Source organism: Odocoileus virginianus, chromosome X (genome assembly GCF_023699985.2).
Source record: "Odocoileus virginianus isolate 20LAN1187 ecotype Illinois chromosome X, Ovbor_1.2, whole genome shotgun sequence".
NCBI classification, from domain to species: domain Eukaryota; kingdom Metazoa; phylum Chordata; class Mammalia; order Artiodactyla; family Cervidae; genus Odocoileus; species Odocoileus virginianus.
In genome coordinates, this window is record NC_069708.1 from 51,670,051 (window position 1) to 51,696,623 (window position 26,573).

Here is a 26,573-nt window from a genome sequence, read left to right on the forward strand (position 1 = left end):
CGCGTCGTCCTTGACTGGTCATTGGTCGGCCTCTGGGGATACCATCCCAGTTGCTGGAGAAACAGTCACGTCACGGCTTAATAACTCACCGGTGATTGGTGATGGGGACCAAAGCGGGTTCCGCGGACCGTCTCTGCCTTTTTACCCCCGAAGGTTAAATTTAAAAACCCTAGGTGACTCTTGGAAATCTGTGCTGTATGATGACAGCGATGATGAAACCGTTGAGCAGAGTCCTGTGGCTGGGCTGCGTGCTGGTCTTTTGCTTCCAGGTCCTGGTTCCCTGCGGGCTCCCTGGGGCTTGCGGCCTGGACAACGGCTTGGCGATGACCCCTACCATGGGCTGGCTGCACTGGGAGCGCTTCATGTGCAACGTGAACTGCCAAGAAGAGCCAGATTCCTGTATCAGGTATCAGAGATTTGGGGTACCTTCTTCCCTTCGCCTTTCCATATATTTTTCTGGATGTGTTTGGAAGGATGGAGGGTCTCAGCGAGAAAATTTTCAGCTGGAGAGAGAGCTCCCTTATCGCTGCTGCTTTTTTATCCCCAGCAAACTGCCCTGGATGGAGACTAGCCCTGAATTTTCTCTGTGAACCCTGGATGGGGACTAGCTCTAGATTTTCTCCATGTGACCCCTTGGGGTGGGAGTCTGGCCAGCGACCTCTGCTTCTCCACCTCTTTCTGCCTGTTCACTCACCTAAGGTCTTTCTCCATTTACCATCCAGTTCGTTCAGACCCTTATTGAGAGCTACTGCTCCGTCTCTGCGGGGTACTAGCACTGAGAACAGCTGTGGCGAATAGGAGAGACGGGACTAAGATGCGTGTCATTTCTTCTTTTGGGGTCACGGGTTCCTTGGCTCTAGTTTGAGGGAATTTAGAGAGACCATAGTGTCTCCTAGATCTCCGCACCCCATAGCTCTTGGGTATGGCGCCTGGTTGGAAGGTTATGCGGAGGATCGTTAGTTGATAAGACGAGTGTTGATCCTATCAGACTCACACATCCTTTGTCTGCAGATTGGGAAAGCAACTCTTACCCCAGGGAACCAACTCTGGTGATCTGCAAAACAGTTCTTATCTCACACAGGTTGACTAGATAACCCATTTGAAGGACAAAGCACAGTGCAATACCAGACCCCCTCAATTAGGCATATGGAAGGAATGTTCTTACCCCATGCTCATGCTCAGCCCACGTGTCCGACCCTTTGCGACCCCATGGACTGCAGCCTGCCAGGCTTCTCTGCCCATGGAATTTTCCAGGCAAGAATACTGGACTGGGGTGCCGTTTCCTCCTCCAGGGGATCTTCCTGACCCAGGGATGGAACCTGCGTCTGTTTCATCTCCTAATTGGCAGCCGGATTCTTTACCACGGCTTCCTAGGTGGCGCTAGTGATAAAGACCCTGCCTGCCGGTGCAAGAGATGAAAGAGACATGGGTCCAATCCCTGGGTCAGGAAGATCCCCTGGAGAAGGAAAGGGCAACCCACTCCAGTATTTTTGCCTGGAGAATCGCATGGACAGAGGAGCTTGTCGGGCTACAGTCCATAGGGTCACAAAGAGTCGGACACGACTGAGTGAGGGCTCAGGCAAGGAATATTCTTAGCCTGGAATCTATGGGGGAATTAATGCAAATCTGCAAATGTGAGTATATGTGTTTTTCTGGAGAGAGGATCTTGAGCTTTGTTCAGATTCTCAAATAGACCTCTATCTAGAAAATTTTAAGAATCACTGACAGATACTGTTTAAAAACACAATAAAGACAGCCTTGGTGCAGAGGCCCCTCTATAAGCAGCGGTCATGGTACATACCAGTGGCCATAAGTTATTCCTTTGAATGTCTTTACAAATATTGGTCGAACATGACAGAGTTAATTGGCTTTCTAAGTTTCAGACTAAATCCATCATGACTTTGGAGTAAATTATGGCCATCCCATATTTCTGTCTTTTCCTTTTTTTCCTAAGCGGTAGTTGTCTTATTTTTGTATCTGATTATGAAATTAATGCATGATTATGGCAAAAAATGTGGATAGTAAAGAAGAGTATAAAGAAAATAAAGATTCCCCTCATTTCACCATCCAGAAATAATCATGGTTAAAGTGTTAATATGCAACTTTTCCATTTTTTCTATGTAAATAAAAGCACAAATTTCTTTTTAAAGAGATTTTCAATAAAAATGAGATCACGTTTATGTCACGAGCAGTTAACAAGACTCTGAAGTCTGCCTGCCTGGGTTCAAATTCTAGCTTATTATTACTTTGCCAGGTGATCTTGGGCAAACTGATGATCCCTTTGTAAATTGAAGAATGAGTGCCTGGCGCAGAATGAGAGTTTCATAAGTGCAGATTGTATGTATATGCCATACTTTATTTAAACAATCTTCTGTTCATAACTATTCACACTCTTCAATTTTTCATTATTATGAACAAAACTTGCTAATAACCACCCTTGTATATCATCTGATTTTTTTCCTTAGAAGTCTAAATCCTGGGTCCAAGGGTATGCTCATTTTGTTTCATATCAAACTGTCCTCCCCCAAAAGTTTTACAAATGCACCTTCCCAACAACCATGTGGGCTTCTGTGGTGACTCAGAAGGTAAACAATCTGCCTGCAATGCAGAAGACCTGGGTTTCAATCCCCGGGTCAGGAAGATCCCCTGGAGAAGGGAATGACTACCCACTCCAGTATTCTTGCCTGGAGAATGCCATGGATAGAGGAACCTGGTGGGCTACAAAGAGGCAGACAGGACTGAGCAGCTCACGCTTTCACTTTCAACAATAGTGTATGAGTTCCTGTTTTCCCCCACAGTCTGGCCAACACTGCATTTTTGTTGTTCTTCTGAAATTTGCCAATCTGGTAGGTATTTTTATTTTCATTTATTTGCTTACTGATAAAGTTGAACATCTTTTTATAAGTTAAATTGGCTGTTTGTTTGCATGATTTCTTTTCTGCACTGCTTGTTTGTTCCGAATTTTTCAATTGGAGTGTTTGGAGTTATTTTGTCTACTTTTTGGGTTTTGTTTGTTTTGGGTCCACCATAAGTTGTGAACTCAGTGGTAATTTTTTTTTTTTTGTACCATTTCGTACAGCTTGTGGGATCTTAGTTTCCCAACCAGAGATCCAACCTAGGCCCTTGGCAGTGAAAGCTCAGAATCCTAACAACTCGACCACTAAGGAATTCCCAAAACAGTGGTTCTTGCTGTATGTTGGTTTTGATATTTATGTATCAAACACCAGGTTTTTTCATTATGATTTCTGGCTCTGGCATCATGCAAAGAAAGTTTTTTCCTATCTGAATATAAAATAGAATATAAAATTTATATTTTTTACTAGTATTTTTATGGGTTTTTAAGTATTTAAATCTTTAATCCAGATGAACTTTGTTCTCCTATAAGCAATATTATTTAATATGTACTAAATTTCATGATATCAAATGGCTTGAAGGATCTCTTTTCTAAACTTCCTCTTTGATTCTATTTATCTGTGTATTCTAATGCTAATAATACAGCACCAGCTTCATTTATCTTTTGCAGACTATTCATGTATATAACTTTTGAGGTGAAGTTTTTGAGTCACGGTGCAAACTTCCTTAAAAAGTCATTTGGGGGATTAGTTAAAGGTTTTATTAAATGTCTAGAAGTGTACAGGGAGAGTTTGCTTTTCTTTAATATTGAGTTTTCTTATTCAAAAACAATGTCTCTCCATTTATTCTCATAAATTAGAACATCATCAGTCAGTCAGTTCAGTCGCTCAGTCATGTCCAACTCTTTGTGACCCCATGGACTGCAGCATGCCAGGCCCCCCTGTCCATCACCAACTCCCGAAGTTTACTCAAACTCATGCCCATTGAGTTGGTGATGCCATCCAACCATCTCATCTTCTGTCGTCCCCTTCTCCTCCCGCCTTCAATCTTTCCCAGCATCAGGATCTTTTCTTTTTTTCATCAGTGTCTTTTCAAATGAGTCAGTTCTTTGCATCAGGTGGCCAAAGTATTGGAACTTCAGCATTAGTCCTTACAATGAATATTCAGGACTGATTTCCTTTAGGATGTACTGGTTGAATCTCCTTGCAGTCCAAGGGACTCTGGGAGTCTTCTCCAACACCACAGTTCAAAAGCATCAATTCTTTGGCACTCAGCTTTCTTTATAGTCCAACTCTCACATCCATACATGACTACTGGAAAAACCATAGCTTTGGCTAGACGTCGTTGGCAAAGTAACATATATGCTGTCTAGGTTGGTCATAGCTTTTCTTCCAAGGAGCAAGCATCTTTTAATTTCATGGCTGCAGTGATTTTGGAGCCCCCCAAAATAAAGTCTGTCACTGTTTCCATTGTTTCCCCATCTATTTGCCATGAAGTAATGGGACCAGATGCCATGATCTTAGTTTTCTGAATGTTGAGTTTTAAGCCAACTTTTTCACTCTCCTCTTTCACTTTCATCAAGAGGCTCTTTAGTTTTTCTTAGCTTGTGCTTCATCCAGCCCAGCATTTCACGTGATGTACTTCTGCATTTAAGTTAAATAAGTAGGGTGACAACATACAGCCTTGACATACTCCTTTTCCTATTTGGAACCAGTCTGTTGTTCCATGTCCAGTTCTAACTGTTGGCTTCCTGACCTGCATACAGATTTCTCAGGAGGCAGATCAGGTGGTCTGGTATTCTCATCTCTTTCAGAATTTTCCACAGTTTATTGTGATTCACACAGTTAAAGGCTTTGGCATAGTCAATAAAGCAGAAGTAGATGTTTTTCTGGAACTCTCTTGCTTTTTTGATGATCCAGCAGATGTTGGCAATTTGATCTCTGGTTCTTCTGCCTTTTCTAAATCCAGCTTGAACATCTGGAAGTTCACGGTTCATGTATTGCTGAAGCCTGGCTTGGAGAAGTTTGAGCATTATTTTGCTGGTGTGTGAGATGAGTGCAACTGTGCTGTAGTCTGAACATTCTTTGGTATTGCCTTTCTTTGGGATTGGAATGAAAACTGACCTTTTCCAGTCCTGTGGCCACTGCTGAGTGTTCCAAATTTGCTGGCATATTGAGTGCAGCACTTTCACAGCATCATCTTTTAGGATTTGAAATAGCTCAACTGGAATTCCATCACCTCCACTACCTTTGTTCATAGTGATGCTTCCTAAGGCCCACTTGACTTCACATTCCAGGATGTCTGGCTCTAGGTGAGTGATCACACCATCATGATTATCTGGGTCATAAAGACCTTTTTTGTATAGTTCTTCTATGTATTTTTGCCACCTCTTCTTAATATCTTCTACTTCGATTAGGTCCATACCATTTCTGTCCTTTATTGAGCCCATCTTTGCATGAAATATTCCCTTGATATCTCTGATTTTCTTGATGAGAGCTCTAGTCTTTCCCATTTTGTTGTTTTCCTCTATTTCTTTGCACTAATCACTGAGAAAGTCTTTCTTATCTCTCCTTGCTATTCTTTGGAACTGTGCATTCAAATAGGTATATCTTTCCTTTTCTCCTTTGCCTTTTGCTTCTCTTCTTAGCAATTTGTAAATATCATCATTTATTCAAATGAACCCTGCACTTAATTTTAAAATTACCTCTGGGTATTTTAGGTTTTGTCTGTTGCTCTTGTGAATGGTGTCTTTTTCTCTGAATAGGTTATTGTTGATATCTAAAGAAGCTACTGATTATGTTTACTTTGTAGTTTTACTTTACTGAACTGTCTTCTTAGTTCTAATAGCCTTTTCAGTTTCATGTATTTCTCATTCCTCTTTTAATTGTTTGGGGTTATTAGGGGTAGAAGGGGAAGGAGTGAGAAGAAAAAGGCCAGTCCATTTTACCTTCATTAGTTGTAATTATTACCAAATTATTACTGGGTTGAAAAATAAATTGCAAAGCCTCGAGATGCCTAATAAATCAGAGTACCCAAGCATTTGTCTAATGAATTGTAATGATTCTTGGAATTTGTCTTTCAGCGAGAAGCTCTTCCTGCAGATAGCTGAGATCATGGCCTCAGATGGCTGGAAGGATGTAGGTTATGAGTACATCTGCATTGATGACTGTTGGATGGCTCCTGAAAGAGATTCAAAAGGCAGACTTCAGGCAGACCCTAAACGCTTTCCTGGTGGGATCCGCCGCCTAGCTAATTATGTGAGTGTATGGTAATTCTCTTTTTCATTCAGGTGACTATAAGCATATCTGTACATAATCTTGCTCAAAACACTTGGAAAGTAAAATAGCTGTTACTATCCAAACAATGAATTGTAAGGCTTATTGGGTGGAATTTTCATCCCATCAGCAGATCTGTGTTTTGCAATAGTTCTTGAGGCCCATCTTGGAGAAGTTCTCTTTTTGCTGAAATCACTGAATTCTCTAGGAGAAAAAAGGAACTTGGTTCTTGACATGCATGCATATATTGCCATATAAATTTTGAGCAGTTATCACAATTGAAATATAGACTACAACTTTAGAAGATAGAAGGAATATATTCTGGAGATTGTTAAAAGAGTAATGGAGCCAGACACTAGCTAAAGGCAGTGAAGACAGATACTGAGTACAATTCAGTACTGTTGTAATAGGGGAAAGAGCCAAGTTAAATCCAAAATACACCAAAGATGAGTGGAGTTTTAAACAGCCAGATTGTGGGGGGTCAGTGGATGAACAATTACTAAGAGGAGATATCAGGAGGCGGGGAAGCAAGCCAAGCACTTAGACATCAAGGGTGGGGCAAAAGGAATTTGATCAAATATTAAAAGGTGGAGGGGGGAGGGTGACTTTGCAGGATTCTTACTAAAACTAGACAGGGAAAGCTAAGGTAGATGCCTACTAGAGAGGGGGTTCAGAGGTGCCTGAGGTTCAGTCAAGGAGAGAGTCTTTGTCCAGATAAATCTTATCATTGCCCTGAAAATGTAATTTTTAAGATCTCGTCAAATGAAGATCAGAGCAGCTGACAGCTTTCACATCAGTTCTATGCTATTGTTACAAGTAGAGTTTGCTCTTTATCTCCTGACAAACTAATCTGGATAATTTTATGGACTGGGGGGCAGGGGAAAGCCCCACCCACCCAGTATCTACCTGGTGAAGTGTACTGGTCTCTGCCTCTAGCCTGAAGTGGTTCTCTCTATTTCATGATTGCCCTTCTAGCGAGGTGACTCTTTTCTCTCATTTCAGGTTCATAGCAAAGGACTGAAGCTAGGGATTTATGCAGATGTTGGAAACAAAACCTGCGCAGGCTTTCCTGGGAGTTTTGGATACTATGACATTGATGCCCAGACCTTCGCTGACTGGGGAGTAGATCTGCTAAAATTTGATGGTTGTTACTGTGATAGTATACAACATTTGGCAGAGGGTATGTTTCATCCACAAGATTTAGCCAAGAGCAAAAGGCAGAACTTTGAGGACAAGGTAGCTAAGCATCCAAAGAACTAATCCTCGCTTTGGAAATATCCAGTCACAATACTGGAAATAATGATTCTCTGTGTCCCAGAGCTCCTGCCTCTTCTTTCAGTTTGTCCACGCATTTATTCATTCATGCATGTAAAAGCCACGTGTACCTAACCACAGCTAATGTCGTGAACTTTTCATGTAAGAGAGCTCTGGGTTGACTGCAGATAATTGTTAACTCTCTGTCCATCACTGAGAAAAGAATCCCAGATGTCAAACAGTCACAGAGAGAAGAGCATCTTCCTTCCTGCCCTTCCTCAATATAGGCACCATCCCACACTCTCGCCTCAGAACAATCCCAGCAGTCTGGGTGGCACTACACACAGTGTAACCACAGAGTCACCTCTCTGTGCTGCTGGTTTAAAATAGAAATGTGGCCCTTCCAGGCAGCTTCTTTTAAAAATATACAGCCCCAGTTGGAAATTCTTTTCTTTATTTTACACATTGTTTTCTCATACAGGTTATAAGCAAATGTCCTTGGCCCTGAACAGGACTGGCAGAAGCATTGTGTACTCCTGTGAGTGGCCCCTTTATATGTGGCCCATTTTTAAGGTGAGCTAGTGAGCCCAGAATCTCACAGAGCCTTGCTGATAGACTTTCAGAACTCAAGAGCAAAGGAGATGAAGGTCCCTGTCAAAGTCCAGCCTTACTTAACAGTTTCATCCTGCCATTTCTCCCAGGATCCATCCACTTCTCACCATCCCCACTGCTGTAATTGGAGACTAAGCCACCATAAACTGGGAAGCCAGTCATCTTTGATTCTTTTTGTCTCACAGTTCACAACCTATCTGCAGCAATCCTTTTAGTACTGCCTACAAAATATATCCTGAATCAGCCCACTTCATTATCATGTTAACCTATTCAATTTCCTTCTATGAGCTTAGCACTATTTACCTATTTACCTATTGTCTGTCTCCTCCATTAAAATGTAAGCTCCAGGAGGGCTGGGGCCTTTTCTGACTTTATCAGTATATCCCTACCTTATGGTAAGTGTTGAATAATTACTTATAGAATGAATCCCTGCTATCTTCTTCTGATCTCTGCAAAATTCTCTAACCTCTTTCTAAACATCTTAAACCTCAGATAGCCCACCTGCCTATCTACAAACTTTTATTTCTAATTAAACATAACAAATTATATTCCTGGGATTCAAATTGCCTTATCATCTGCTGACTGAGTCCTGTGTGATTTGGAACTTTTAGTTATTAAGATCATTTTAGTTATTTTTTAATTGAAGTGTAGTTGATTTATAGTATCATACTAGGAAATCACTGTATTTGCTTCTGATTATAGAAGTAATACATGTGCATTTTGGAAAAGTTTGATGGTGAAGTATAGAAAAAATTAAAATCCTCCATAATCCCAATACAGTAGTCCCCCCATCCCATAGTTTTGCTTTCCACGGCTTCAGTTACCAAAGTATTAAATGGAAAATTCCAGAAATAAACAACTCTAAGTTTTAAATTGCACATGTTCTGAGTATCGTGATAAAATCTTATGCCATCTCGCTCTATCCCACCTGGGACATGAATCATCCTTTTTGTCCAGCATATGCATGCTGTGTACGCTACCCACCCATTGGTACCTGTATGGGGAAAAAAAGTACTACATATAATATACTGTCTGTGGTTTCAGGCATCTACTTGGAGTCTTAGAATGCATCTCCCACACATAAGGGGGGACTGCTGCATCTAGTTACTGTTTGCTAAATTTCCAGCAAAAACAGTGTTAGAACCATTTTAAGTTATATAGCCTACTTCTGAAGCAAACGTCTTTTTTTTTTTTAATCACATATCTGTATTTATTTATTTATTCCCCCCCCCCTTTTTTTTTAGTTGGAGGCTAATTACTTTACATCATTACAGTAGTTTTTGTTATACATTGAAATGAATTAGCCATGGATTTACATGTATTCCCCATCCCAGTCCCCCCTCCCACCTCCCTCTCCACCCGATCCCTCTGGGTCTTCCCAGTGCACCAGGCCCGAGCACTTGTCTCATGTACCGAACCTGGGCTGGTTATCTGTTTCACCCTAGATAATATACATGTTTCAATGCTGTTCTCTTGAAACATCCCACCCTCGCCTTCTCCCAGAGTCCACAAGTCTGTTCTATACATCTGAGTCTCTTTTTCTGTTTTGCATATAGGGTTATTGTTACCATCTTTCTAAAGTCCATATATATGTGTTAGTATACTGTAATGGTCTTTATCTTTCTGGCTTACTTCGCTCTGTATAATGGGCTCCAGTTTCATCCATCTCATTAGAACTGATTCAAATGAATTCTTTTTAATGGCTGAGTAATATTCCATGGTGTATATGTACCACAGCTTCCTCATCCATTCGTCTGCTGATGGGCATCTGGGTTGCTTCCATGTCCTGGCTATTATAAACAGTGCTGCGATGAACATTGGGGTGCACGTGTCTCTTTCAGATCTGGTTTCCTTGGTGTGTATGCCCAGAAGTGGGATTGCTGGGTCATATGGCAGTTCTATTTCCAGTTTTTTAAGAAATCTCCATACTGTTTTCCATAGCTGCTGTACTAATTTGCATTCCCACCAACAGTGTAAGAGGGTTCCCTTTTCTCCACACCCTCTCCAGCTTTTATTGCTTGTAGACTTTCTGGATAGCAGCCATCCTGACTGGCGTGTAATGGTACCTCATTGTGGTTTTGATTTGCATTTCTCTGATAATGAGTGATGTTGAGCATCTTTTCATGTGTTTGTTAGCCATCTGTATGTCTTCCTTGGAGAAATGTCTGTTGAGTTCTTTGGCCCATTTTTTGATTGGGTCATTTATTTTTCTGGAGTTGAGCTGGAGGAGTTGCTTGTATATTTTTGAGATTAATCCTTTGTCTGTTGCTTCGTTTGTGAAGCAAACGTCTTAACAATGAAATTCCATTATATTAATGATAAGCATTTAGCTTTCCTCAGAGACCTTTAATCTGTAAACTAAGGAGGCTACAAGTGCCTTTTTATTTTTTTTCCATTTATTTTCTGTTTTTTTTTTCCATTTATTTTTATTAGTTGGCGGCTAATTACTTTACAATATTGTAGTGGTTTTTGCCATACATTGACATGAATCAGCCACGGATTTACATGTGTTCCCCATCCCGATCCCCCCTCCCGCCTCCCTCTCCATCCCATCCCTCTGGGTCTTCCCAGTGCACCAGCCCTGAGCACTGAGAGAATAGCATTGAAACAAGTATACTATCAAGGGTGAAACATCACCAGCCCAGGTTAGACGCATGAGACAATAAAACATGATTGTTTTCCTATCACAGGAATGTTAGTAGAAAGTAAACAGAAGAGTTCTCTCTGTTTTCACAGCCCAATTACACAGAAATCCGAGAGTACTGCAATCACTGGAGAAATTTTGCTGACATTTATGATTCTTGGCAAAGTATAAGGAATACCTTGGACTGGACATCTTCTAACCAGAAGATAATTGTTCCTGTTGCAGGACCAGGAGGTTGGAATGACCCAGATATGGTAAGAACCTGAGCCCTCTGGTTCAAGTTCCTGAAGTGGACCTGTTTCCTTCCTACTTGACACCCAGGACAAATCAGAAGGGAGAAGTTCCTGGGAGGAGGCTTTATGTGAGAGTAATCAGAGCAGGATGCCCTGAAAGGTGACTTGTCTCTATGTCTAGGTAACTTTAAGAAATGTTTTATCTCCCTTGAATTCTTACTTCGTTCTTTGTCCCAGTTGGTGATTGGCAACTTTGGCCTCAGCCGGGATCAGCAAATAACTCAGATGGCCCTCTGGGCTATCATGGCGGCTCCATTACTCATGTCCAATGATCTCCGACACATCAGCCCTGAAGCCAAAGCCCTTCTTCAGGATAAGGATGTAATTGCCATCAACCAGGACCGCTTAGGCAGGCAGGGGTACCGACTTAGAAAGGTAATGTTCTGTTATTAGAAAACTAATGTTCTATGGGAGAAAATAGAAATTGGCCAGGAACATCTTCTCCTGCCTTCTCATTTACAATTCATCCAAATGTTTATTTGGGGTGTGTATTTTAAGATGGTTTAATACTCAAGTACCAAGTTTGTCTTGGACTGAAATCTGTTACTTTATAGAGGATATGCACTGATCTTTTAAGAAGGCATTTTTTAATCTTGATATCATAATCAATAATGAGGCCCCTTTGTGCTACTTTTCTCTAAAAGTGCTCGATAATTCTAAGACATAATGCCATAAATAATATGGCAGCTTATTGCTAGTTACCAAACTATCACACCTCTTTTCCTGGCTTGCTTTTCAGGAGAACAACTTTGAGGTGTGGGAACGCCCTCTCTTGAACTTAGCATGGGCTGTGGCTATAGTGAACCTGCAGGAGATAGGTGGACCTCGTTCTTACACCATCTCTGTTACTTCCTTGGGTCGAGGACTGGCCTGTAATCCTGACTGCCTGATCACAGAGCTCCTGCCTGAGAAGAGGAAGCTTGGGTTTTATGAATGGACTTCAAGTTTAAAAACTCAAATAAATCCCACAGGCACTGTTTTGCTTAGGCTAGAAAGAACAAGCTCAGTTCAGTTCAGTTACTCAGCTGTGTCTGACTCTTTGTGACCCCATGGACTGCAGCATGCCAGGCTTCCCTGTCCATCACCAACTCCATGAGCCTACTCAAACTCATGTCCATTGAGTGGGTAATGCTATTCATTCATCTCATCCTCTGTCATCCCATTCTCCTCTCACCTTCAATCTTTCCCAGCATCAGGGTCTTTTCCAGTGAGTCAGTTCTTTGCATCAGGTGGCCAAAGTATTGGAGCTTCAGCATCAGTCCTTCCAATGAATATTCAGGACTGATTTCCTTTAGGATGGACTGCTTGGATCTCCTTGCAGTCCAAGGGACTCTGGGAGTCTTCTCCAACACCACAGTTCAAAAGCATCAATTCTTTGGCACTCAGCTTTCTTTATAGTCCAACTCTCACATCCATACATGACTACTGGAAAAACCATAGCTTTGACTAGGCTTCGTTGGCAAAGTAATGTCTCTGCTTTTTAATATGCTGTCTAGGTTGGTCATAGCTTTTCTTCCAAGGAGCAAGCATCTTTTTATTTCATGGCTGCAGTCACAATCTGCAGTGATTTTGGAGCCCCCAAAAATAAAGTCTGTCACTGTTTCCATTGTTTCCTCATCTATTTGCCATGAGGTGATGGGACCAAATGCCATCTTAGTTTTCTGAATGCTGAGCTTTAAGCCAACTTTTTCACTCTCCTCTTTCACTTTCATCCAGAGGCTCTTTAGGCTTTCTTTGCTTTCTGCCATAAGGGTGGTGTCATCTGCATATCTGAGGTTATTGATATTTCTCCCAGCAATTTTGATTCCAGTTTATGCTTCATCCAGCCCGGCATTTCACATGATGTACTCTGCATATAAGTTAAATAAGCAAAGTGACAACATACAGCCTTGACATACTCCTTTCCTGATTTGGAACCAGTCTGTTGTTCCAAGTCCAGTTCTAACTGTTGCTTCCTGACCTGCATACAGATTTCTCAGGAGGCAGATCAGATGGTCTGGTACTCTCATCTCTTTCAGAATTTTCCACAATTTGTTGTGATCCACATAGTCAAAGGCTTTGGTATAGTCAATAAAACAGAAATAGATGTTTTTCTGGAACTTTCTTGCTTTTCTGATGATCCAGCGGATGTTGGCAATTTGATCTCTGGTTCCTCTGCCTTTTCTAAATCCAGCTTGAACATCTGGAAGTTCACAGTTCATGTATTGCTGAAGCCTGGCTTGGAGAAGTTTGAGCATTATTTTGCTGGTGTGTGAGATGAGTGCAACTGTGCTGTAGTCTGAACATTCTTTGGTATTGCCTTTCTTTGGGATTGGAATGAAAACTGACCTTTTCCAGTCCTGTGGCCACTGCTGAGTGTTCCAAATTTGCTGGCATATTGAGTGCAGCACTTTCACAGCATCATCTTTCAGGATTTGAAATAGCTCAACTGGAATTCCATCACCTCCACTACCTTTGTTCATAGTGATGCTTCCTAAGGCCCACTAAGGATGTCTGGCTCAAGGTGAGTGATCCCACCATCGTGATTATCTCGGTTGTAAAGATCTTTTTTGTACAGTTCTTCTGTGTATTCTTGTCACCTCTTCTTAATATCTTCTGCTTCTGTTAGGTCCATACCATTTCTGTCCTTTATTGAGCCCATCTTTGCATGAAATGTTCCCTTGGTATCTAGAATTTTCTTGATGAGAGCTCTAGTCTTTCCCATTCTATTGTTTTCCTCTATTTCTTTGCATTGATCACTGAGGAAGGCTTTCTTATCTCTCCTTGCTATTCTTTGGAACTCTGCGTTCAAATGGGTATATCTTTCCTTTTATCCTTTGCCTTTAGCTTCTTTTCTTTTCTCAGATATTTGTAAGGCCTCCTCAGACAACCATTTTGCCTTTTTGCATTTCTTTTTCTTGGCGATTGTCTTGATCACTGCCTCCTGTACAGTGTCACAGACCTCCACCCATAGTTCTGGCACTCTATCAGGTATAATCCCTTGAATCTATTTGTCACTTCCACTGTATAATTGTAAAAAATTTGATTTAGGTCATACCTGAATGGTCTAGTGGTTATCCCTTCTTTCTTCAACTTAAGTCTAAATTTGTCAGTAAGGTGTTCATGATCTGAGCCAGTCAGCTCCCGGTCTTGTTTTTGCTGACTGTATAGAGCTGCTCCATCTTTGGCTGCAAAGAATGTAATCAATCTGATTTCTGTATTGACCATCTGGTGATGTTCATGTGTAGAGTCTTCTCTTGTTGGAAGAGGGTGTTTGTTATGACTCTTGGCAAAACTCTGTTAGCCTTTGCCCTGCTTCATTCTGTACTCTAAGGCCAAATTTGCCTGTTACTCCAAGTATCTCTTGACTTCCTACTTTTGCATTCCAGTCCCATATGATGAAAAGGACATATTTTGGGGGTGTTAATTCTAGAAGGTCTTGTAGGTCTTCATAGAACCATTCAACTTCAGCCTCTTCAGCATTATTGGTTGGGGCATAGACTTGGATTACTGTGATACTGAATGGTTTGCCTTGGAAACGAACAGAGATCATTCTGTCATTTTTGAGATTGCAAGCTAGACTGCATTAAAAAGCTTCCTTTACAAGTGACTACCCTGCTTTTGTCCATCTTCAGCTGTTTTTATTTCCTTGAATAAGATTTTCCACACTTGAGCTATCTGAAAATATTTTGGGGAAAAGCCTTTGAACCAGATATGAATAGCTGAGAAAGAATAGCTTAGTAATATTAATAAGTAAAATAATAATTTACAGACATACCTCATTTCATTGCATTTAACAAATACTGTGGGGGTTTGAGGTTTTTTGTTTTTTTTTTTCACAAATTGAAGGTTTGTGGCAACCTTGCGTCTGTCACAAGTCTATTGACCCTGTTTTTCCAACAGCATTTACTCACTTCATGTCTGTGTCACATTTTGGTAATTCCCGCAATATTTCAACCTTTTTCATTATTATTGTATTTGTCATGGTGATTGTGATTTACTATGGCAAAAAATATTGACTCTCTGAAGACTTAGATGATAGTTAGCAATAAAGTATTTTTAATACATCCATTGTTTTAGATATAATGCTATGGCTAGTATTTAATAGATTACAGTATAAACATTAAGTTTTATATGCACTGGAAAACCAAAAAACTGGTGACTACCTTTTTATCTGTTGCCTGTATGGGAACTACAGACCAGGCACTATTCTAGATGCACAAGGTGTACTGACCTCACAACAACCCTGATGCAGGTACTTAGTCACTGTAAACTACAGCCAGGATTTTAAAACAAGGCTGATGGCTCAACTGGTAAAGAATCCACCCACAATGTGGGGAGACCCCAGTTCAATTCCTGGGTCAGAAGACCCCCAGAAGGGAGAGTCTACCCACTCCAGTATTCTTGGACTTCCCGGATGGCTCAGCTGGTAAAGAATTGACCTGCAGTGCAAGAGACCTGGGCTCAATCCCTGGGCTGGGAAGATCCCCTGGAGAAGGGAACAGCTATCCACTCCAGTATTCTGGCCTGGAGAATCCCATGGACTGTCTAGTCCTTGGAGTCCCAAAGAGTTGGACACAACTGAGCAACTTTCACTTTTTAACCCTTACACCACTACCTACTTGGATGGCACTAATTCTTAGCCTAAAGGCCAGTACTTTGGCCACCTAATGCAAAGAGCGAGCCAACTCATTGGAAAATACCCTAATGCTAGGAAAGACTGAAGGCAGGAGAAGGGGGTGACAGAATGAGATGGTTGGATGGCATCACCGACTCAATGGACAAGAGTTTGAGCAAACTCTGGGAATAGTGAAGGGCAGGGGAACCTGGCATGCTGCAGTCCATGGGGTCACAGAGTCAGACACAGCTGAGTGACTGAAATGAACTGAAAGGGAATATAAAAAGAAAACTACTTAGTTGAAGGGAAAAAAAAAGCCCTACCCTAGAAGGATTACCCTTCATAAATAGACGATTTACAGGCAACCCATGCATGTGTGCTCATTTGCTTCAGTTGTGTACTACTCTTTGCAACCCTGTGGACTGTACCTCACCAGGCTCCTGTCCTTGGCAAGAATACTGGAATGGGTTGCTATGCCCTCCTCCAGGGGATCTTCCCATCCCAGGGATCAAACCAGTATCTAGTACGTCTCCTGCAAAGGTGGGTTCTTTACCACTCACTATGCCACCTGGGAGGCAATCCAACAGACCACATTACTGAATTTTTATGGAAGAATCTTGTCAGGAAACACCCCTACACACACACTTAACTTTCTAAGTCTAGAAACAGTTGTTTTTGTAATCCAACAAATGCAAATGGCTTTCTTTCACCAACAGTTGGTACATTATGACCTAAAATACCAATGTCTGGAGAGAAGACCCCCTACCCTTCAAGATGAATTGCCTTATCTTGAGGTCCTATAGCAAGGCAATGAACTTCAGATTGGGGTATGGAGGAATGAGTCATTGGAGGATTTCCAACCTTCCTTTTCCTCTAATTGGTTTACCTGAGGACCAACCTGCAGCTAATGCTTCAGGCCTACTCCTTTTCCACTTCCCCTTTTACTATCACCCTTATCCCACATAAGCAAAAAAGCTGTTCAGCTCACCCATGATGAATGCAGGACAGTTCAAAAGGCCCACTCAAAATACAATATGCATGTTGTAACATTTCCTTAGCCTGTCAGGTGATAACTGACTTTTTTTCAATAAAACTGGAGGACTATTAACTGGCTATAATTGTCAGTTAATAAAATTGGAATAGAATTCACAAATTCAGACGTAATTCATCCACAGAAACTAACTTGGAAGGAAACACCTCCATCTCCAGTTACCAAAATGCATAACTTAATTGCTTCACCTCCAGTTTTGCTGCACAAGAATACAAAAGCATACAGACGATTCCAACTGTTAGGCACTTTACAACATGAACAGGTTATTCCCCATAGATTCCACTGGGGAGTTTAGTAAAGAATCCACCTGCCAAGCAGGAGACTTGGATTCAATCCCTGGGTTGGAAAGATTCCCTGGGGAAGGAAACGGCAACCCACTCCAGTTTTCTTGCCTGGAGAATCCCATGGACAGAGAGAGGAGCTTGGCAGGCTACAGTCCATGAATGAGTCCATGAACAATACTATGCCTAGAGAACTGGGTTGAAATTCCTCAACTTTAGTTGACTTAAATTCTGGTGAATTTAGTAGTAAACATGAGACAAAGTATGTCACTCCTGGTGAACCCCATTTTCAACATGGACATAACTGTCCCAAGTGCTGAAAGTAGCAAACCCATCACAGCATCTGATGTGATATCAGTCAGATAACTCCTAATGAGTCAAGAATCCCAAACCATCAAGCATAAATTTCCCAAAGAGGATTTTATTGATGGCGTTTTTATTTCCCTTTCAAAAAAACCAACTGGAACTAAATGAAGTAAACGATCTCAAACTTTTATTGTCTTCATAATAAAACAAAGTATGAAGCTCAAAATTGGATCACTTGGCCCTGTAATAGAACAGCAAAAAAAGTGAATTTTTATAGTTTGTGAACAATCTTTACTCCATCAAGAATAGACACATCCCTTATTAAAAACCAGTCTTCCCATTTCCCCCTTCTTACTCACGTCAAAACTCCAAAATCTATGGATCTTAGTTAATATATTGAGAGGACTGACTGCCCCTGATCTTAATGAGGGGCCACAAAAAACGAGTAGGCAGAAATCTTCACCTCTCAACATTACAACACCTCTCAACATCTTCCCTGGTAGCTCAGACGGTAAAGCATCTGCCTACAATGTGGGAGACCCAGGTTCAATCCCTGGGTCAGGAAGATCTCCTGGAGAAGGAAATGGCAACCCACTCCAGTATTCTTGCCTGGAAAATCCCATGGATAGAGAAGCCTGCTAGGCTACAGTCCATGGACATGCTGAGCAACTTCACTTTCTTTTCTTTCAACATTACAAATCCATATAGAAAAAACTGCACCTTTCACCCCATAGTTATACCTTTCTCTTCTTATCACCTCCCAACTCAAAATGCTTGCATCTCTTAATAGCCAGCATTCTCTTCGATCTACAGTTGGGCTCAACACATTCAAGCCTCAGTACAATCTTCTTTGTAGTTTTAGCCTGGAAAAATAAGTCAAAGCCTTCATAAATCACTGCAGAAAATCCTTCTTCAAAAATATGACTGCCGGGTCAAGTACTACATACAGCAAAGTTCTGCAAAAGTTGTGACAATTTGTCTTAAGCTATAGGGAGAAAACAGAATTGTGAAAATAAGTGGATGTTGTAATGACCCAAGGACAAAAGAGCAGATAAAACCAAGGAGGGTCTTGGAATGCAGGAACAGAAAAACCAGACCCTTATGTCTCCTTTCCTACCCCATAGGGAGAAGGTATTTGCCTACCCAGTATACATGCCTCATCCAATCAGCACATGATCCCACTCCTTGTACCCTGAGTATAAAAGTGGACTAAGGACCCCTGTTCAACGTCAGTTCTCCCTTGAGCTAGCCCGCTGTTCTAACAGCGTCTCCCATTCTAATAAATTTTATTTCCCACTCATTCTGTCTCATGTCTTGAAATTCTTTTCCAACCCGCACCCAGACCACGACAGATGTAAGAGAAAATGGTGGCATTATCTACTTGAAATCAAGTTCTCCATTCATATCAAATATCATAGAGGATTTCTTATCAAATAGGCTCTCATCACACCACCTTGGCCTTTTAGCAGTTAAGGATTCTGCACAGGCAAAAACGGGTCAACTGAGTCCATGCAACTATACTTCAAACAGCATCTGCAACCCATTAAACAAGGTTAATAAATATTACTTAAATCTACTCTTCAGAGACTACAATTACATCGAGATTTTATGTGATATTACTTAACTCAGAAAGTACACTTCCCACAAATACTCAACTTTTAAAGCTGCTCCTGTAGTCAGAATTCTCTTGCTGCTAGTCTGCAGTTCTCAAAAGGGCAAAAACATAGGTACAACGTCCCCATCTCCTAAACAAGCTACCCAAATGTGGAAATGGAAATTACTACCTTGAGATCAAACCATTGGATCCATTAGGTCCAATGTACCTAAATGAACACTGAAATCATTCCTGAATACTTTCTGGAACCAGGCTGAATGAGGAGCTAAGTGATAAAGAAATGCTGTTTGTGGGAATGCTATGCTGCAAGCATTGTGTACTTTAAGGGGTAGACAAGTTACCTGGGGTGGAACAGAAATTCAGACTGAGAACCACAGGTTATTCAGGAAGTCAGTGACAGACCTAAATGGCTATTTTAAGAACTTTTAAGACTTCGTCAGGTAAGTAGCTGACTTCAGGCTTCTGAACAGATCTGAGACACAAATAAGAGAAGGATTCTTACTGCAAGTATGAGAATTCCTTAGGACATGACAACAGATAAGAACAGGGCAAAGGAGAGGATTTACAGTTGTACTCAAAACTTCAGTCCTTAGGAAAGCAGGTCTCATTCCTTCGTGTTTGCCTCTTCACAAAGAGGACAAAAAATATAAAACAGTGAAGCAGTGCAATACTGTACACTGCAGTCAGACCTGGACTGCACTCCCAGCTACCTCCACTGACTACTAGATGTCTCCACAGGTAATTGAGGTAACTTCACTGAAACTATAAAAACACACACCTATATTGTAGACGTGTGTGGGCTAAAAATAAATGTGAAGTCTCTAACACGGTCAGTGAGAAGCATATCAAACGGTAATTATTACGAACCTTTTTCCGGAAAATCGGCTTAGTCTGCCCACCATAGCCACTCTGCTTCCTGTCATAACGCCGCTTTCCTGGGAGAATGCAAGGTATTCGTCAGGGTTTATAAAACATAACCAATCAGGACACATGAAAAAGTCTTCTCATCGATTTTACCTTGGACTTTCCAGCAGTAATATCAATCAATGCCCAAGTGGGAAAGGGAGGGGAGACTGGGCTCGCGTATTCTATTACTACACAAATGCTGCATTAAAACCAAATCACGTACAAACCATCTTACCCTGGGCATATAGAGAATCCTTGCCCTTCTTGTACTGTGTCACTTTGTGGGGCTGATGCTTCCCACACTTCTTACAGAAAGTCCGGCGGGTTTTTGGAACGTTCACCTAGTAAATAAACCGTTCAGAACATAGTGTTATCAGACCATCGGCAGAAAGCCCAACCCGACCCCGCTGAAGCTAAGGCATCCCATGAGGACTCGACTCTCAAACTCCTCGCCAACACACAACGATGACTATAAAGTGGCCAGCCCCATGTACTTAAAGTACAGCGGCCTCCACCGAGTCCCAAACTAAAATAAGAACATATTCCCGCTGCCGCTGCCTAAATTTACCCCTTAGATCTCATCACTTCAATTCCTGGCCCCAAAGCCCAGTCCCTTTGGGCTCGATCCTGGCAACACTGGGTTCCTTTGGTACAGCGAGTCCACGCAGGAGCCTGGTCACATCCCGAGACGACACCATCAACAGAGAGGAAAAGATTAGACTGGATGTTACCAGACCCCACACCAAGATCCTACCATGTTTGCGAGAGCGATACCAGCACAAAAAGAATGAGGTCTGGCCGGAAACGGAAGTATATAGGAGGTTTCTCGTCGCGCTTCCTCATGGGAGTCGGTGGGAACAACCATAGAGTCTCAGGCTCTGTGCACACCTCCCTCTGGCGTCTGAGAGGACTCAACTCAGAGCTGCAGGCGCAAGCTTAAAGAAGGGCTCCGGCTGAGGCTGATCTACTCTCTTCAACTTCCTCTCGCCCCCCTCCAGCTTTGCAGCTTTTCCTCGCTTCCTCACTTTTGGCAGATACTGCTGCGTAGCAGCGGTAAGTGAAGGAAGCAGTGCTTCCAGACCGTCTAGCTTCCATGTGCCTATCCTTGAGGGAAGCCAGGACCAGAGTGAACTGTACGAGCCCTCCACCTTCATGTCCGATTCCTGTTCCACTTCCAGGTCACTGGGAACGACATCTTTCAGTGAACTATCGGTTCACTGAACGCTTACAGGGAGCCAGTGCTCTAGTTCATCTATCACATCGCTATTTGGTGCATTCAACAAATGTTTATTGAATGCCTATTCTGTGTTGGGCACCGTTCTAGCGGAGGGTGGACAGGCTTAGTCGCTTCAGGTGTCCGACTCTTTGCGACCCTATGGACTGTAGCCTGCCAGGTTCCTCTGTCCATGGGATTCTCCAAGCAAGAATACTGGAGTGGGTTGTCATGCACCACTCCAGGGCATCTTCCCAACCCAGGGATCGAACAGGCAGTCTCTTAGGTCTCCTGCATTGGCAGGCGGGTTCTTTACCATTGAGCCACCTGGGAAGCCCTCATAAATGTATAATTACAGACTAAATACTTTGTAAGAAAGGAACAGTGCTCAGCATTAAACAGCCCCCATTTGTTTAGGGAGCAAGTTGGCTGCCCTAGGTTCTGCAAAGTGAGGATGAAATTGTTCAGCTCCAACAACGGCAATAACCAGGCCAAAAGATAGAACGTATCCAGCAGCTCACTTCTCTGCACATCCGGTGGAAGGCATGTGCCAGGTTTCAAGAGAGTCCAGCAGAGAAAGACTGAAGGGTTCTGGGCATTTTAAGTGAATTGTCCCATAAGATTCTCACAGTAATTCTAGGAGGTAGCTGATACTATTATTTCCATTTTACAGTAGAGGAAACTGAAGTCATAGGGTGTTAAACAATTTGCCCAATGCTGATAGTATTTAGTCTGGAGGAGGAAATGGCAACCCACTCCAGTATTCTGGCCTGGAGAATCCCATTGACAGAGGAGCCTGGCAGGGGTCTCTAACAGTCCATGGGATCTCAAAGAGTTGGACACGACTGAAGGGACTAAACACACACAATAGTATTTAATAGAACCAGGGTACAAACACAGGTGATCTGACTCCAGAGCTTGGGTTCCTTTACCATAATATGATTGTTGTGGCCTGGTAATTATAATCACTTCAGTTGCTCAGTCGTATCCAACTCCTTGTGACCCCATGAACTGCAGCACGCCAGGCCTCCCTGTCCATCACCAACTCCCAGAGTCCACCAAACCCATGTCCATTGAGTCAGTGATGCCATCCAACCATCTCATCCTCTGTCGTCCCCTTCTCCTCCTGCCCTCAATCTTTCCCAGCATCAGGGTCTTTTCCAGTGAGTCAGCTCTTTGCATCAGGTGGCCAAAGTATTGGAGTTTCAGCTTCAACATCAGTTCTTCCAATGAACACCCAGGACTGATCTCCTTTAGGATGGACTGGTTGGATCTCCTTTCAGTCCAAGGGACTCTCAAGAGTCTTCTCCAACACCACAATTCAAAAGCATCAATTCTTCTGTGCTCAGCTTTCTTTATAGTCCAACTCTCACATCCATACATGACCACTGGTAAAACCATAGCCTTGACTAGACGGACCTTTGTTGACAAAGTAATGTCTCTGCTTTTTAATATGCTGTCTAGGTTGGTCATAATTATAATAACTAACAACTATTGAACACTTATTATATGCCAGGCATTTTCCTAACTACTTCACATGCTACCTGTTTTAATCCTAACAACCCAGGTGATATATACCTTTATTAGTATTTAACAGGCATGAGACATTAAAGTTAATTTAATGGTATGACATTACCCAAAGTCACACCAGTGGTTATTATATGGAGCTGGAATTTGATCCCAGGTAGTTTCAAGACCACAGCCTGGTACCTCACCATGGCATCACAAAGGGCAGCAGGAGCATCTACAGAGTAGAGAATGATGAAGAGACAGAATTGGCAGAGACCCAGGAGGAGGTGTTGCTAGATTAGAGGCTAAGGAACCTGGAGTTCGTGCTTGCATTACCCTCCAGGAACACCCTTGAGTCTAGAGCTGACTCTGATCAGCTCTATTTTGTTGAGCAGTGTCTGGGAATGAGATAAAAACATTACCACTGCCTACCACATTTCCCGAAAGTTTCTTTGCCCAACAGCCAACCTATAGGCTCAGAGCATTTCCTTCTTCTCCTCAGGCTCTTATGCAGTGTTACTGGCCTTCGAGGTGTTTCTAGAGATTTCTGACGTTAGCTACATGGAAATATGAAGACAATGGACATGGCCTCTCTTAGTCTAATGGACCTTAGTTCTTTCTATCACACCTCATGTGGCATGGCTTTGGTTTAGATTCCTTCACCAATCCTGGTCTCTGGTTTGAACATGATCCTGCTCATTGATTACCCTTAAGATGAGGAACTCAGAATTGAACACAGGACTCCTAGACGTAGCCTGGCCTCTCAGTGTATGTGACTTGTTCACTTACCTACATCTAGACATTGGCACTATTTGGGTGCACTCCTTCTGTCACCTGGACAAGTGTGTGAGAGGAATGCGCATGGGCAGAGTGAGGGAAAGTGAGTGTCTGTGACCAACTCTCAGGCAGACCCCTGGAGCACCTATTCAGAGGTGACTGGTGAAAGGATAGAAATTGTCAATAAAATAGATCGTGCAACACTGGCTGCCCCTTTATCTTGTGTGGATGTGAGGATTAACTAGTCAACTAGCCTACAAATACTTTTGAAAAATGTCTTGTTCCCTTAAAAATTCTAACAGACTTCTAGTGGGATTTATGATCTGTTTCTACATATAGCACCTGTGCTGTGCTGTGCTGTGCTTAGTCACTCAATCGTGTCTAACTCTTTGCAACCACATGGACCATAGCCCACCAGGCTCCTCTGTCCATGGGGATTCTCCAGGCAAGGATACTGTAGTGGGTTGCCATGCCCTCCTCCAGGGGATCTTCCCAACCCAGGGATCGAACCCAGGTCTCCTGCATTGCAAGCAGATTCTTTACCAGCTGAGCTACCAGGGGAGCCCTACATATGGCGCCTAGGGCAAGTAAATATGGCAGTGGCTGATGTGTCAAGATGGGCAAGCAGATCAGTCACCCAGGGCTCTGTGGCCATCATGGTCTATGGCCAGTACTATCTGTATGTCCTAGCAGAGCCCTCCTAGAGACAATTGCTGCTAGAATGTGAGCTAGAAGGTGGCTGAGGAAACATTCAGGCTTCAAGCAACACATCTTTTATGAGACCAAAGAGAAAGTTGTAAATGAAGAGTTAATCTCCGAGGCCGAATCTAAAATGGAGAAAATCAGCATCCACAGAAAATGGGAAGGACACATGTCAGTGTGTGGGCTTACACTCAGACATTTTTATCTGTAGGAAAAAAAAGTGCTTTCTTAGAAAATGACTCAGCAGGGGGAAGTCTTGTCTCTACCTCTGTCAGGATCTGTACTTTGGGGTCCCTTCATCAACAGTCTCCATCCTTCACTGTCAAGTTTAACTGTGTTGCCTTGAGTCTCTGCCTTAGAGGACATGAGAAGCTAAAGACACCCTCCCTCGCCAGTCCCTTTGTTTTGTCTCCACAGATCTGCATTTCTCCTCTTTTCTGGAAGTCTCCACTCCCTGTGTTGACCATCCCAATGGTCCTTTAGCGATGTCGTCCCTTTACGTTGGGGAGGTTGGCCTGAGGACATGTCTGCTCAACCCAACCTGGTCTAGAGTCTCAGTAGCCCCAGTCATGTAGAGAAGAGTTCTTTCAGAGCAGACTCAACTAGTACTGTCAGAGGTCCCAAGCAAATGAAGGGCGGGGACTGCTCGGGGGGAGGGGGGTGGAATAAGGACAGCAGCAGGGAACCAGATACCATGCTGCTGAGAAGAAGAAGAAAAAAAAAGACATTGGTTTAAGTCAGGAAACAAAAAAAGGGAACTGAGTGGCTGTGAAAGGGTGGGGTTTGCTCAGACTGTCCTTCCTCTCTGGACTGTAAGAATATGTCTCCAGGGCCAGTGTCTTCTGACAACGAGTCCCAACTTCCAAGTCCCGGCATCTCAATGCATCCGGGGAGCTGCCTGCATTAAAGTCAGAACTGAGGTGGGTCCGGGGCATGGCAAGGGCTGGACAGCAGCAGCAACTGCCTTTCCTGGGACCTTGAAGGTCAGAGAGAAAGCGTGGCTGGTGCCATGTAGTCTGAGGCCAGAGGAGGCTGATGGAGGGTGGGAGTGTCATCAGCCCAAGGCCCTGGTAGTCCCTTCTGATGATCAGAAGAGGCTGGAAGGGTCTTTTCTGGGGAGGTTATAGTTGGGTGGAGACAAGAAGAAAAAAAAGTGATATGAGGTGACCATCTGAACAGGTAGCAGATGTTGGAAAGAGGCAACTCTGCACAATTTGGCAGAAAAGTAAGCTTTCATTCCTGTGGCTAAATAAGCCAGGATAAAAATAAACTGTTTGGGTAATATTGTCAGAAGACCCCAAATGGATCCTTGTGTCAATGAGACCTTTGGAAGAAGAAATTTTTAAGAGGCAGATTGTCTTAAAAAACTGGTCAAAGCGCACATGCTTTTGAGTTCTGTAAGCTACGGAAAGGCTCAACCAGAGTGGAAAGCCTCTGGCTGCATTGGGCCAGTATTGCTGGGATCAGAGCTGCCTTGTTGGAAGGACTGTGTGTGCCAACCTCGTGGTAACAGTGGGTAAGAGACTGGGCCAGAAGTCAGCCTCAGCCTCACGGCCCAGACAGTGTGGCCAACCCCAGAGGTCGCGGGGAAGATTTTTCCTATTAAAACTGCCTGCCATGTGCATGGCTTTTTTTTTTCTAGGCTCCATCGTTTGCTTCTCTCCTTTCCTCTCCTCTTCATCTGCCTCCCCCTTCTCCTCCTCTTCCACCTTCTCCTTTCTCTACCCGTATCCCCTCTTCTTTATTCCCTCCTTTATTTTGTTCATGACCACCCCAGAACAGAGTCAATGCATAGTAAATTCATGGGGAATCTCAGTGAATTCTTCTTACCCCTTTCTTCCCCTGCTGTTTTCCCTTTGCCCTTTCCCCCTACTTGCCTAGTGCCTTCCCCATAGGATTGTCGTGAGCAGTGTGTTATCCTATGTAAAGTAGTTAAAATGGGATGCAGCAATAGTCAGTGTCCCTATCTCAGTGTTTGCTATTATTTGTATTCTGCCTGAGACCTGTCAGGGTCCCCAGAGGGCCCTTCTAGAACAAATATGTGGTGTCTAGAATAAAAGAGATTGCTGGCCCTGACCAAGACATCCCTGGGTGAGTGTGGGATCTCCAAATGGAATCCCGGTCCAGTTTCCCAGTCACCCTGCTCTGCAAGCTCCAAGTCTCTGTCTCATGTTGTTTGTTTCCGAAGATAGGGCAGCAGCAGAGCCCAGAGGCAGGGCTCTGTACAGCTCAGGGGTTATCTTCTGTGCTGTTAGTTACATGCTGCTTCTGCTCCTTCCCTCATTTTGCATGCCAAGCCCCTGACCAAGGGTGCTACGGCCTCTTGGAGCCTCAGTTATTTGATAAAAAATGTCATCTACCAAATAAGCCACAAGATGCAAATACCCTAAATAATCTAAAGCATTCTACTGAAATGGAATCCCTTAGTGTTAGCCCTGTCTGGTCTATTCTGACCCCTTCAGACTACTTAAACTGACTACTTGCTTTCAAGTCCAAATTTCTGTGGCTTATGGCTAGCGATGTGTTTGTTTAGAATCTTTCGTAAACTCCTCATGGTGAGAACTAGTGCAACTTTCCATCCACTTCTAGGGTCTGGGTGCAATTTAAAATTATCATCAGTATGATATACTATTTCCATTCGAGCAAATTTCCTATAGAGAGTTTCCTTTCAGTGGAGTAGACCCG

The 26,573-nt window shown here is 42.8% G+C and overlaps 3 protein-coding genes across 5 annotated transcripts in view; 2 read left to right on the top strand and 1 right to left on the bottom strand.

Annotated features, from left to right (window-relative positions):
- Positions 1-28: 28 nt before the first annotated feature.
- Positions 29-18,466, top strand: GLA (galactosidase alpha). 3 transcript variants are annotated; one of them, XM_070461803.1, is made up of 7 exons: positions 29-406; positions 5,936-6,110; positions 7,131-7,308; positions 7,864-7,955; positions 10,731-10,892; positions 11,109-11,306; positions 18,291-18,466. In XM_070461803.1, exons 1-7 carry the CDS (start codon positions 198-200, stop codon positions 18,360-18,362), a joined length of 1,086 nt encoding a protein of 361 aa, XP_070317904.1. In that variant the 5' UTR covers positions 29-197; the 3' UTR covers positions 18,363-18,466. The 3 variants fall into 3 exon arrangements, with proteins under 3 accessions (XP_070317904.1, XP_020728581.1, XP_070317903.1); XM_020872922.2 differs by lacking the exon at positions 18,291-18,466 and adding an exon at positions 11,671-14,520 and having other exon boundaries at positions 34-406; XM_070461802.1 differs by lacking the exons at positions 29-406; positions 18,291-18,466 and adding exons at positions 4,780-5,164; positions 11,671-14,520.
- RPL36A (ribosomal protein L36a) lies at positions 17,332-20,567 on the bottom strand. The gene is made up of 5 exons (XM_020872942.2): positions 20,442-20,567; positions 19,923-20,028; positions 19,649-19,716; positions 17,907-18,029; positions 17,332-17,407 (listed from the first exon to the last, which is right to left on the bottom strand). Exons 1-5 carry the CDS (start codon positions 20,550-20,552, stop codon positions 17,387-17,389), a joined length of 429 nt encoding a protein of 142 aa, XP_020728601.1. The 5' UTR covers positions 20,553-20,567; the 3' UTR covers positions 17,332-17,386.
- Positions 20,568-24,654: 4,087 nt separating this feature from the next.
- Positions 24,655-26,573, top strand: part of BTK (Bruton tyrosine kinase) — a 31,968-nt gene continuing 30,049 nt past the window's right edge. Inside the window, exon 1 of the mRNA XM_020872940.2 lies at positions 24,655-24,808. The gene's annotated coding sequence lies outside the window, so the exon portion shown is untranslated. The remainder of the gene's footprint in view (positions 24,809-26,573) is intronic.

Excerpts from the sequence above, each read along its gene's own strand:
- GLA (XM_020872922.2), top strand. The coding sequence starts at position 198 with ATGATGACAGCGATGATGAAACCGTTGAGCAGAGTCCTGTGGCTGGGC. Across the intron at positions 7,956-10,730 it reads ATATGTGGCCCATTTTTAAG|CCCAATTACACAGAAATCCG; the intron begins GTGAGCTAGTGA and ends CTGTTTTCACAG. Across the intron at positions 11,307-11,670 it reads AGGGGTACCGACTTAGAAAG|GAGAACAACTTTGAGGTGTG; the intron begins GTAATGTTCTGT and ends CTTGCTTTTCAG.
- RPL36A (XM_020872942.2), bottom strand. The coding sequence starts at position 20,552 with ATGGTTGTTCCCACCGACTCCCATGAGGAAGCGCGACGAGAAACCTCC. Across the intron at positions 20,029-20,441 it reads GTATCGCTCTCGCAAACATG|GTGAACGTTCCAAAAACCCG; the intron begins GTAGGATCTTGG and ends TTTATTTACTAG. Across the intron at positions 18,030-19,648 it reads AGCCGATTTTCCGGAAAAAG|GCTAAAACTACAAAGAAGAT; the intron begins GTTCGTAATAAT and ends TTATTTTTCCAG.